The sequence below is a fragment of the Dermacentor albipictus genome, chromosome 7, assembly GCF_038994185.2.
Source record: "Dermacentor albipictus isolate Rhodes 1998 colony chromosome 7, USDA_Dalb.pri_finalv2, whole genome shotgun sequence".
NCBI lineage: Eukaryota > Metazoa > Arthropoda > Arachnida > Ixodida > Ixodidae > Dermacentor > Dermacentor albipictus.
The window spans coordinates 88,028,666-88,041,352 of NC_091827.1; the positions used below are offsets into that span (position 1 = coordinate 88,028,666).

Here is a 12,687-nt window from a genome sequence, read left to right on the forward strand (position 1 = left end):
TCTTTTCGGCTCCCGGGAGCTTGCACAGCTCTCTCTGAGGAAAACTGAGGAAAGCTCCTCTGAGGAAAAATGGGGGCACTGATGGCAAGCTACTTTTGATTCCTACTTCACTTACCGTAGGTGATTCACTATTGAATATGGGATCGTATGCGGAATGGATTGCCTCCAGGGTGATTGGCTCCACTTTTCCTGTGTCTAGTATAAGCTCTTCAAGCAAGACTTTCGGACTCAAGGCGTACAACCGTTGATGTTCTTGAAATAGGCGCTGCTTGTATGCCCGCGAGCTCTCTCCGGGCTGCCTGCGCAGAGGGGACTCTGCCATCTGGTGCTTGCTATCACCATTCCGCCTCCTCGCAGGTCGTGAGCTCACTCCGAAGAACTCGTAAAGATTTCTTAAGTACGACATAGTCAGTGGATACTCAACCAGGTTGGCCGCCATGTCAACATCAAGCCTGAAGGAAAGCAAAGTCGCATGGGCCTCGTCTTTAGTAGGGATTAAGTTAATCGGAATTTTGTTGTCGGGTAGCGGTGCGTCAGGCGTTGGCTGAGGAACATTTGGCACAGGCAGCTGGGTTGACTCCTGGGCCAATATCTCGCAATATCTGCCCTGCCTGCAGAGGCCCTTGATCGATTCTGCTGATCGTGATGGGTAGATCGCAGCAAGGGCAGCGTTGATAAGCCGCTCTCCGGGCGGAAGCCTCACCTTGGCCTGCGCCAAAATTCTCATCTGCGGCTCCGTCCATTTCTGATAGGAGCTGGCCACAGGCACTGCGGAGGATCTCTGCCTTCCTTGGTCCGTCTCCCCCCGAGGAACATTGCCATCCGCTGGCGCGGGAGAGACGGAGATAGAGCCCTGGGGGAGCGCAACTATCGTGTCAGTGTTAGACAGGGCGTCGGGAGGAACCGGGGTTTGGGCGGGGATGGCAGGACAAGCAGGCGGCGCCTGCCCTGATGTAGCTGGGCCTTTCCGCACGGGAGTGCGGTCCTCCTCCTCAAGTGCCACTGGATGACCTCCCCCCGTGAAGCCAGATCGGGGTTCTGGGGCGATGGGTGACTGTGGCCGGGGCGTGAGCCAACGGCTGCCAAGCTCTCCCCTCCCGGCAGAGGGTGGCGAGTGCCGATGTGTTGCGCCATACTCCGGCGGAGTCTGGCCCGACTCGCCCATCGGCCCAGTAAAGTAACGAAATAAGGTTCCCTGAAAAACAAGCAAGCACGCTTATGTGCAGCGGCTGAGCTTTAGGTAGTTAGCGGTTTCCCGTTTCTGGCACCTGGCACAATTAAGAGCCCTTACAAAGAAGTGTAGACATGCGGTCACGTAGAAGGCAACCATTTGCACTGTTGGCGACTCGGAATGATTAACACATCCAACGCTTTCTTGCTGCTTTTTCTTTATCAGATTAACAATGTCCACGACAGTGTCATGATGCTCTTGTAAGCTGAAGCAACTAGTGAAGAGGTCATCCAGTTTACAAATGAACCGAAACAGGCGACCATGAGGATACAGGAAAACACTTTTGTCCTTTAGCCTCGTGTAGTCAGCAGCACTCAGAAACTCTACACTCTCCTTGCTTGTAAGGAGCAATGTGCGGCACTCTTCACAGTTTATTTTGAGAACAAACTTCCTTACTACATATCCACAAATGTAAAAAACTAGTCTTGCATCGCCCTTTGCAACAACGCATGGGCCATGAGCTGGAACAATATTACTGAGGTTTGATGTGTTGCTGTGCACCAGTTAGGTTGCCATCTTCACTCAACCTTTCAATGAGGTCCTGCTTGCTCTGCTTACTAGACCTACTCCATCTGGCTTCAGGAGGGATGTCAGTACACCTGGCTCCACATTCCCATTTGACACAGACTTGGCTAGCCTGTAGAAGCTTAGGCAGCTAACAGTTATTAGGAATTGTTGCAGTGTAGGACAACTGTTGCGCCCCGATGATTGTCTTTGATCCCAAAGAGGTTTTCGGCTGGTTCTTGACTCAGATTCGATGTCATATACTTATAGCCAACATGTTTTGACAAATGATCAAGTATGAATAAAACACTAGACACAGTAACTCGAAGCCCCACTGCTGTAGGTGGGGACAGGAAGCCCCTTTGTCCCCCAGCATGAAGTTCCCACTCTGTGAGATAGGCCAGGAAAGACAGCAACTGGCCCTCAGCAACAGAGCCAGGCCACAGAGCTTTGGCAGGGAACCGGGACGTCATAATTTCTATCAAGTCTCGGATCATTCTGCAGTACAAATGTATGATAAAAACATACTTAAAATACTAAAGATAATAATTTGTTGTTACACTAAACAGCATTGTATTCTCTTTAATTGCAGTCGACCAAAAATGGCCTTCTTGCTTAGAAAACAAGATCGAGAAAAGGGCTTATCCAAAAAATGTGAGCATTGGTTCTAGGCTTCCACAGCTTGCTTCAAGCTCGATCTTGTGAAGGCGGAGGCCATTGAGGGCAGTATCACCAAACAGCTGAAATGCATAATTGACACTCATTTCTTCAAAATTATTCGGGTTGTCGTGGCAGCTTCTTATCCTGAGCATAGCTTGAAAAATAACATTAGTTCCATCGAGCTTCAAGGCTACTCGCACAGGCTGAAACGACACCTATAACACACATAAAAGATATATTTTTTCATGACAAATACTATGTACATCACTACACATATGGCTCAATGCTGCTTGCTGCGAGCCCTTAGGAAAAGAACAAAATGAAAAGCTGCTATTACCTCGCCTGCTGGGTGGTTGAAGCTCGACTTCAGGAGTCCGTTCATAAGGCATTTTACCAAATGAGGGAAGTTGGATACAAAATGGAGTGGCTAGGATCCACTGAATGCTGCACCTTGCTGCACATTGATGCTGCACATTGCTGTGTGTAGCGAATGGCTATAATTTTTGTCCAGCTACGAACAAAAGGCACAAAGACAATTACCATCTCGTGGTCACACACTGCATGTTTGTCACTGTCTGGGGTAAAAGCGCCCAAATCAACGAACCCATCAATGTGGCCACCAGGCATCACAGAAAAGTTCTCGGAAAGTTTCATTTCATCGACCATGAGTCCGTCGTGTTTCTTGAAGACATGCATTGAGCTCGTCTTCTTCTTTAGCACACTAAAAACCTTTCTGCTGAATCCAAATCCTGACCTGTATTCCCTAGTGTAATTGCGTAGGTGACTTTTGATGGTAGAACAAGGATCTGGACTGCTTGCACATATGTTCATACAGCTTTGGCCCTTTCATTTTCATGATGCATTCCAGCATCCACTCCTTCGAGTAACCAATACCTTTCATGCTTTTACGCTTTGCTGCTGCAAAAATGAGATGGGCTGCTTCTTTTTGCTTAGGTGACCGGCTTTCTATTTTTCAACGCTCTCCAAGGGGAAGACAACTACACTTGAGCGAATCAAGGAATGCCTAAACTTTTTGATTAGTGCATACACACCACAGCTAGCACCACTACCATGTGTAGTGTGCAACCAGTGAGATTGCACAATGCCCAAAGATTTCTTTGGGAATGTTGAGGACAGACTGCTGCTCGATATGCAACTGCAATGAACATTACAAAAGAAAATGCTGGCAGGACTTCAGAACACGGGGACTAGAACTGAGAATGCAGCATGCACACCAGTTGGTATTTGTACTGAAAGCTTTCAGTTTAATTAGCACATTCAGTGACACTCACTCTGCAATGCTGGGTAGAGATACCCACAAAACAGTTTCTACAGCTCGCAAGAGCTCCTCAAACTGGTTTTCGTCAAACCGTAGAGTATCAATTTCGACTTCATTTTCGTTAATGTAAACAACAAAATCACACTCCGACATGTTCAAAACGTCCATCATCACATTCATTTGCGTTTCATAGACAAGTTCTGGCTTCTTGTCCTGAAAGTTTCTGAACGAGTTTTGAAGTCTCAACGGACACTTCTGTTCAAGAGCTATGGCTTTTCCTCTACAGCATTCACATGTGAATGTTACCACACCATCTAGTGATGCACCTACAATTGGCATATCCTTAAAAACCTTCAGTCCTACACCTGCAACAGAGGCAGCATGACCCCCTTTTTTAAGGTTACATAAATAGAACTGCTTGGCCTCTGCTTCTTTCATTGTAGCACTTTGATATGTGGTAGAATGCATAACTAGATTGAACACTCCTCGCAGGTTATGGGGTCGTGGTTCTTTGTTCAAGCTTTGAGCACGAGTCAGGCATGCACGGGCTATACTAGTCGTAACCATGCCTTTCCTATACTGCATCCACAGATGTGAATGTGCCTGCAGTCTAGTTAAAGGTTCAACATCTATAATGTCCTGGTCCGTGTATGCTTGCTTAACCCAGGCCAAGAACTCTGGCGCTGAAAGTTCGAGCTTGGTCTTCACGAGGTCCATAAGCACCGGAATATTTTGGATAACTGCAAGAAAGTGTAGGAAGTAGACAAAACTTGTGTTGAAATTTCTGCAGAACATAACAAAAACACATAGCCCTGCATTAGTCTTTGCTGCTGAGACAATGCACTTCTCGTTATCATTTCTCATTGGTTTAGTTGAAATGCAGTCCTCGCTTTCCTGCTAATAATTGGTGAGGTGGAGTTATGTCAAACTTCACCACTACGTGCACAAAGTTTTTCAGAGACAAAATACTATAACAGGCAGCTATCTGCAGCATTCTTGGTGACTACGTGCTACATTTAGCAAATGTTTAAACCTAGTCCAAAGGCTGCAGCACTCAAAGGAAAAAAGTACCTTCAGGTGCCAAGCTTGCGGCACACACCAGCTTTTGAGCAGGTGGTGACTGGACTGGCGCACCAAGTAATTTGAGAACTCTTACTGCAACTAAGCTAACACAGAAGCACAAAACAAGAAAGCAGTGTGAAGTAAATGAGATTCTACTGGGCCAATCGGTGACAGCCAACTACCTGCTGCAAATTTCATCCCCCAGCTTAGTTTAGTGCCTTTACAATCTAATTCGCACACTCCACTGAGTGCACCGAAAGTTAAAGGCCGCATCAGCCAACTACACAACAAAATAACCATCTGTGTCCTTTGCTGAACCATTCCTAATTGTTTTATTCAGCTGGTTTGGTGCAGCGGGATAAGCAGGAAACAGTACACTTCTGCCTATCGTTATTGGTTTAGGTGAGGTCCAGTTTTCGCTTTGCTGCTAATGATTGGTGTGGTGGAGTTACATCAAATTTGACCACTACGTGTACAAAGTTTTTTCAAACTGACAAAGTATTCATAACAGGTGGCTGTCCGCAGCATTCCTGCCGACTGCATGTTACATTTCGCAAATGTTCATTTAAATCTAAAGGCTCCCAAAGTGCCATAGTGACCATAGGATGGTAAGAGCTCAAATTAGCCTAGACTTGAGGAGGGAACGAAAGAAACTGGTACATAAGAAGCCGATCAATGAGTAAGCGGTAACAGGGAAAATAAAGGAATTCTGGATCACACAACAGGTAGTTGGATTTAATCAGGAAGAGGACCTTAGTGTTGAAGCAATGAATGACAGTCTTATGGACATCATTAAGGAGTGTGCAATAGAAGTCGGTGGTAACTCCGTTAGACAGGTTACCAGTTGTAGAGGTCGCCACCTGTGTATATAAGGTGGCGCTACAATCTGGAATGACCTTGTATTTTTAAGGGGCTTTAGGGAGTGGGAATAAACATTGGGCCTCTTAGATTTTCGGAGTTCTGGGAGCCCGCTGGCAGCCAGATGGCAGCCAGCTAGTTCCGGTTCTGAGAGGGAATTGCGTCATTGTCAGGTGGGCTGAAATTTGAAGGCGAGCCTCAGTTCGTAAAATCGAATGCCGCGGAAGGAGCGCCGGCGTCGTCTGCTCGCTTGCGCGTTCTCCGCGTGTAAACATGAGTGCCGAAGAACTCCTCCGAGTGGCTACATCGCTGTTCAGCCTGCTTTTCCGAGATCATCCCGTAATGACAATGCCGGCGAAGATTTCATCGGTGATGAGTTCGCATTAGTTCACCATTTAACGAAGCTGCAAAGACAGGATCGGCACAGGGTGCCTTTGTACGTTGAAAGTGTCGTGCCAATGTACCTGGAATTTGAGTTTAAGAAGTTGGTCCGGCTCTCAAGAAGCACGTGTGGAGCCCTGGTCGAGGAGTTCGAGGAGTCGAGCTACTACCCAGAAGGTACCCGAGGACGTCCCCGAATTTCAGCCGAGAAAACGGTTCTTATTGCGCTAACGTACATAGGCACGCAACAAACTATGTATCACATTGCCGACAAGTTCGATGTCAGCGAATCAACTGTCCACGCCGCACTTAACCGTGTCTTGGATTTCATCTTCTCCATAAGTGCGAGAGAAGTCTGCTGGCCTGACCACGACGAAAAGGAGCGGAGCAAGCGGGCATTCTTGGGGTTGGTTCGTCGCAGGTCGGGACTCCCGGACGTTATCGGTGCCATCGATGGATGTCACGTCCGCATTTCTAGGCCGTCGGAGTCTGAGCAAAGTTATTACAACAGGAAAAAATTCCACTCGATCATTCTTCAGGGGATCTGCAATGCAGATATGCTGTTCATCGATGTGTTCATCGGAATTCCCGGGAGCGCCCACGATGCTCGTGTTCTCCGGGACAGCTTCGTGTACGACGAAGCACCGGCCAATTGCGAAGGTATGAAATCACCTCATTTCGTTCCACTAATGCATATTTATTATATTGCAAAATTAAATTAAGTATAGCACGCAAGGGGTCAGAAAATGCATACATGTATGCCCACAGGCAAGTAATGAATACCCTGATGATGCGCAGAAGCTCGAATGTTTGATATAGCTGTATATATTTTTGTGTCATATTCAGTCTGTGTGTGTTTCAATTATTTTATCACCATACATTAATGCTGCAGAAGGCTATCTTTTGGGGGACGCTGCATATCCTTTGATGACGTGGTTGCTGCCACCCTACCGCCAGACTACGGCGAACTGGCAGCCATGGATGAGTGCCTTCAACTACGCGCACAGTAAGCAGCAAGTGGTAATTGAGGGGGCCTTCGGAATCCTCAAAACGCGGTTCCAGCGGCTGCTATATATTGATGTCGGCAGCATCAAGCAGGCGGTACAGATTGTACTTGCAGCCTGTGTGCTGCACAACAAGGCTCGACGATGCGGCGACGTCAGGAGGACCTCGAGGCGAGCGACAGTGGTACTGATGTCTCGTCTGCTGAACCCGCCGAAGGCGATGACGCACCAGCCCTGTCGGCAGCAGCCTTCCGCGATAGCATTGCCCAGAGCCTCTAAATCACGACCTACTGTATAAGGGTTCGTGATAAGGGTTCGTTTGCAAAGGTTATTTACATTTGTGGCTTGACTGTGATATTCTCTTACTGTACGCATGGCACACACACGTATACATGGGTTGCACCATCGTCACATCCGCAAGCCAGGAAACCGGAAACCGCCGTGTTTAAGAACACTTGCTGCGGAGATTGTGCTGGGTCGTGTACTCTGCAGTAGTAGGAGACCGACAATTCCAGATTCAAAATGACGATTTGTGCCATTTTTTGGCTGCAGAACGAGAAGCGATTCTTCTGCTATCAAGGACAAGGCACAGCCACACATCGGACTGTTTAGTTTGCCCGCGGTTATTAAGAACCAATGTGAACGAACGAGGCTCTTGTCTGAGCAGCGCCGGAGCGTTTGGCTGGCAAGAATAAATAGAAAGGACTTGAAGAATGACAAGTATGTCTGTGTTTGCGGTCTTCACTTCGTCAAAGGTAAAGGAATTTTCAGATTACGCCATTTATAACACTAACTCGCCTGGCCACTTCTCTTTCCTGCTGCCGAAGTTTGTTTACCCGCGGCGTTCACGCGAGCTTTTTTTGAAAGCGCTAGTCAAAGCTCTGTAGATTGCCAACTGTGCGCTTTAAATTGCAATTAATACACGGTACATGTGCAGTTAATGCATTTGCATGTGTGTTCTTTTAAAGGGAAGCCTGCCAATTTCATGGACGATGGAAATCCGGACTGGGCACCGAGTCTGCAGCTGGGCCACGGCCGTTATGACCACACTACTATGGTTGCGTCCGCGCGTTACATGCGGTGTAAACGGTGACAGCAGTACAAGCCACATGCTGCTGCAGTGTGCAAGCAGCCCGCGAGGCCTGTAACGCCACCTGAGCACGCCATAGGCTCGGAACTAGAGCCTGATGAGCTCACTCCAATGGGCCCCATTCTGGAGTCTACTACAACGACAGGTTCGCGTGCATATGATTCCCAAGCATGTTAGTCTAAAGGTTTCTCAATTTTATTATGTCCTGAGTTTCACACTGACAGGCAATTCTGTTGATCTGTTTCTTTTTCCAGAGGCAGAAGTCCAAACTCAGCTCACGTGCAGAGACCTCCAATTGCTAGAAGAACATTACCGCAAACTATCCGTTTAGCTGGCCAAGATGAAATAGCAAAAAGAGGAAATGGAAATGTTGGAAGCGTCCTTGCGTGAAGACCCCAACAAAGTGTCATTCTACACAGGTCTTCCAAATTTTGTAGTTTTAATGGCTGTGTTCTACCTCCTAGAGAAGTTTGTTAAACACACACCACAAAACTCATTGGTAAAGTTTCAAGAATTTCTAGTGTTCTTAATGAAGCTTAAGTTGAACCTGCCATTCCAAGACCTTGCTTACCCCTTTAATATATCAGAATCGACCGTATGCCGGATATTTGACAAATGGCTACACGTTGCATTTTGCCGACTGAAGCCTCTGATGTCATGGCCCTCAAGGCAAGCAATAAGGAGGACAATGCCTCAAGCCTTTTTTGAATCATTCGGAGAAAAGGTAGCGGTCATAGTCGACTGCTTTGAGATCAAGCTTGAATGGCCGTCATCCCTGCAACCAAGATGTCAGACTTGGTCCCAGTACAAATCTAGCAATACAGCCAAGTACCTGATAGGATTATGTCCTCAGGAAGTGATCACCTTTATTTCCAATGGTTGGGGAGGCAGGACCCCTGACAAACATATTACTCAACACTGCGGCATTCTTGACCATTTATCTCATGGTGATGTGGTATTGGCCGACAGAGGCTTTGATATTGCCGACAGTGTAGGCTTGTACTGTGCAAAGCTTCACATACCTGCATTCACCAAAGGCAAAAGACAATTGTCAGCAGTGGATGTCGTGGCAACGAGAAATATTGCAAATGTCAGAATTCATGTTGAGAGGGTGATCGGCTTGGTTCGTAATAAGTATGTCATAATGAAATCCGTTCTGTCACTAGAGTATGCGACTCTCAAACAGGGACACCAGTTCACACCTCTAGATAAAATCGTCAACGTTTGCTGTGCACTGACAAATTTCTGTCAATCTGTTGTTCCTGCAAATCCACAGCCATGTAGCTAAGCTTGCCGAGTATGCGTGGTATTTGGAAAAGGCTATTCTTGCACGATAATGTGAAAGAGAATAGTCTAGAGGGATTTGAACTCCTACAAGTAACGCCGGAAAAAGTAAAGAGCGCCTTGGAAGCTATGCAAAGGGGAAGGCAGCTGGGGAGGATCAGGTAACAGCAGATTTGTTGAAGGATGGTGGGCACATTGTTCTAGAAAAACTGGCCACCCTGTGTACACAATGCCTCATGACCTCGAGCGTACCGGAATCTTGGAATAACATAATCCTAATCCATAAGAAAGGGGACACCAAAGACTTGAAAAATTGTAGACCGATCAGCTTACTGTCCGTTACCAGGCAGGATTCTGAAAGGCTACTCAATAGACCATATTCACACTATCAATCAGGTGATAGAGAAATGTGCGGAAGATAACCAACCCTTATATATAGCTTTCATTGATTACGAGAAAGCGTTTGATTCAGTCGAAACCTCAGCAGTCATGCAGACATTACGGACTCGGGGCATAGACGAGCTGTATGTAAAAATACTGAAAGAGATATATAGCGGCTCCACAGCCACCGTAGTCCTCCATAAAGAAAGCAACAAAATTCCAATAAAGAAAGGCATAAGGCAAGGAGATACGATCTCTCCAATGCTATTCACAGCGTGTTTACAGGAGGTCTTTGGAGACCTGGATTGGTAAAAATTGGGGATAAGAGTTAATGGAGAATACCTCAGTAACTTGCGGTTCGCTGATGATATTGCCTTGCTTAGTAACCCAGGGGACCAATTGCAATGTATGCTCACTGACCTGGAGAGGCAAAGCAGAAGAGTGGGTCTAAAAATTAATCTGCAGAAAACTGAAGTAATGTTTAACAGTCTCGGAAGAGAACAGTAATTTACAATACGTAGCGAGGCACTGGAAGTGGTAAGGGAATACACCTACTTAGGGCAGGTAGTGACGGCGGATCCGGATCATGAGACTGAAATAATCAGAAGAATAAGAATGGGCTGGGGTGCGTTTGGCAGGCATTCTAAAATTATGAACAGCACGTTGCCATTATTCCTCAAGAGAAAAGTGTATAATTGCTGTGTCTTACCAGTATTCACCTACGGGGCAGAAACCTGGAGGCTTACGAAAAGGGTTTTACTTAAATTGAAGACAATGCAACAAGCTATGGAAAGAAGAATGATGGGTGTAATGTTAAGGGATAAGAAAAGAGCAGAATGGGTGAGGGAACAAACGCGAATTAATGACATCTTAGTTGAAATCAAGAAAAAGAAATGGGCATGGGCAGGACATGTAATGAGGAGGGAAGATAACCGATGGTCATTAAGGGTTACGGACTGGATTCCAAGGGAAGGGAAGCGTAGTAGGGGGCGGCAGAAAGTTAAGTGGTTGAATGAGATTAAGAAGTTTGCAGGGATAAGATAGCCACAATTAGCACATGACTGGGGTAATTGCAGAAGTATGGGAGAAGCCTTTGCCCTGCAGTGGGCGTAACCAGGCTGATGATCACGATTCTTGCATACACTGTGCAATTTACCTGTAACAAATTTTTACCTGTAATTTTTTTACTGTACTCAGCATAGAGGCTGCCAGTTCTCTCTTAGCAAACATCGCACTGCTTGATTTTAGAGCAGACACTTTCAAAAATTTTTTTCTGGTTCGTACTATCAGTGACTGAAATTATCAAAAGAGATTGTTCAGTGTTCCGACCTAGAAGTTTTGAAAACGCCCTTGCGTAATATTTTTCACTCTTTTGAATTCGTATGTTTGTGACCCATATAATATGCAATTTTGTCCGAATCTATCTTGCAATTGTTTGTTTGCTGTTTACACCTGTCCGGGAGCACTATACTGTTTCTAGTTGCTTTGCTTGAAACATTATTTGTATTCCTACTGATGTGATGACACGATGTTTTGGATCTTACTTCTGGTTAAAGTATGGCTTTATTTGTGAATTGTATCAAGGAAACCAATTTTGTTCAAATGTTTTGTTAAGTTGTACTTTCTTTAACCTAAATTCTGTGACCTGAATTATCAAATGTCTGATTTTACACTATTTGTTTGTTTATGGGGTTTAACGTCCCAAAACGACTCAGGGTATGAGAGACGCCCTAGTGGAGGGCTCAGGAAACGTCGTCCACCTGGGGTTTTTTAACGTGCACTGACAGCGTACAGTACACGAGCCTCTAACATTCCACCTTGTATTTCTATCTTATATTGCTCTGTAATCGCAACTCCTGTCTTGGCAATGCTGACAGTATGAATAAATAACTTTCATTCAGCACTAAGGAACAAGGACACAAAAGAAACATACCACAGGACAGGCGTTAACTACCCAAACTCTTTATTGTTGGCAGTGTGATATACTGATTGAAGCTTTCTCTTCATACCGCACTAACAAAACAGTCTTGCCTAGTGAGCTCTGAAATCTGCATCACATAAAAGACAAATGCAACTGAAACCACCATTGCAACTTGGAAATTTCATGGAAATTTAGAGTTACACTTGTCTTTCAATCCTTCTGTCGTTCGCCTAGCCTGTACTCGGGCATAGAATGGTTTGATTGGTCCCCACATGTGTGACGGATGAGTATAACCTTCTGTTTCGGTGTGTGTTCCAAGAGACATTGCACAGCAGATCACAGGACACCATCTCGGAATGCATAGCGCCACTCCAGTAGAGCATTGTAGCAGTGGCTGGTTATGTGGCCAAACTTCTTCAGGAGTTTCTTCCTTTTCCACATGTGATCTTTCCCATACCATTTGTATGTAGCTGATGAGAGCTTGTCACCATGCGATAAATCCTTCATTAGCTACAAGTCTGAATTGAAGTATCTTCTGCAATTGCTGACACAGAACTCATGGTAACATATTTGTGAAAGCTTGGGGCTTTTGTTCCAGGGACTCTGCTAAGATTTCTTCAGTTGAACACAGTCTGCACAATACCAGTGCTTCTGCTTTGGTGCCCGCTTCATTCCTATGCACGAATAGTGGAACCATTTGTATGGGCAGTGTTCCCCATCACATGCCACCATTTTTCCTGTTTCTGGGCCTCGACAATAACAGTACACAGATCTTTTAGCACTAGTGCCAGCCTTTGGTGTATCTTTTCGGGTGAAGTATTGTGAAAACATTTCAGGTAGCACAACATGTGTGAAAAATCGTGTTGCCAATTCCAGAATTCCTTGAAAGAATGCACAATCTTGCACTATTCTTTCAATGTGTACAGAGGTTGGCGTCCAAACGACAAAGTCGCAGTATTTCACCGCACACATTGCCAGCTGTGTTTGGACTTGGTAGAAATACTCATGCGTCCTCTTTAAGCGAGGTCCTTC

At 45.8% G+C, this 12,687-nt stretch overlaps 1 protein-coding gene across 1 annotated transcript; it reads left to right on the top strand.

Moving 5' to 3' along the window:
* The first annotated feature begins 6,052 nt into the window (after nt 1-6,052).
* On the top strand, nt 6,053-10,498 carry LOC135899634 (uncharacterized). The gene is made up of 4 exons (XM_065428936.1): nt 6,053-6,152; nt 6,531-6,635; nt 7,948-8,036; nt 8,419-10,498. Exons 1-4 carry the CDS (start codon nt 6,053-6,055, stop codon nt 9,355-9,357), a joined length of 1,233 nt encoding a protein of 410 aa, XP_065285008.1. The 3' UTR covers nt 9,358-10,498.
* The last annotated feature ends 2,189 nt before the right edge of the window (nt 10,499-12,687 follow it).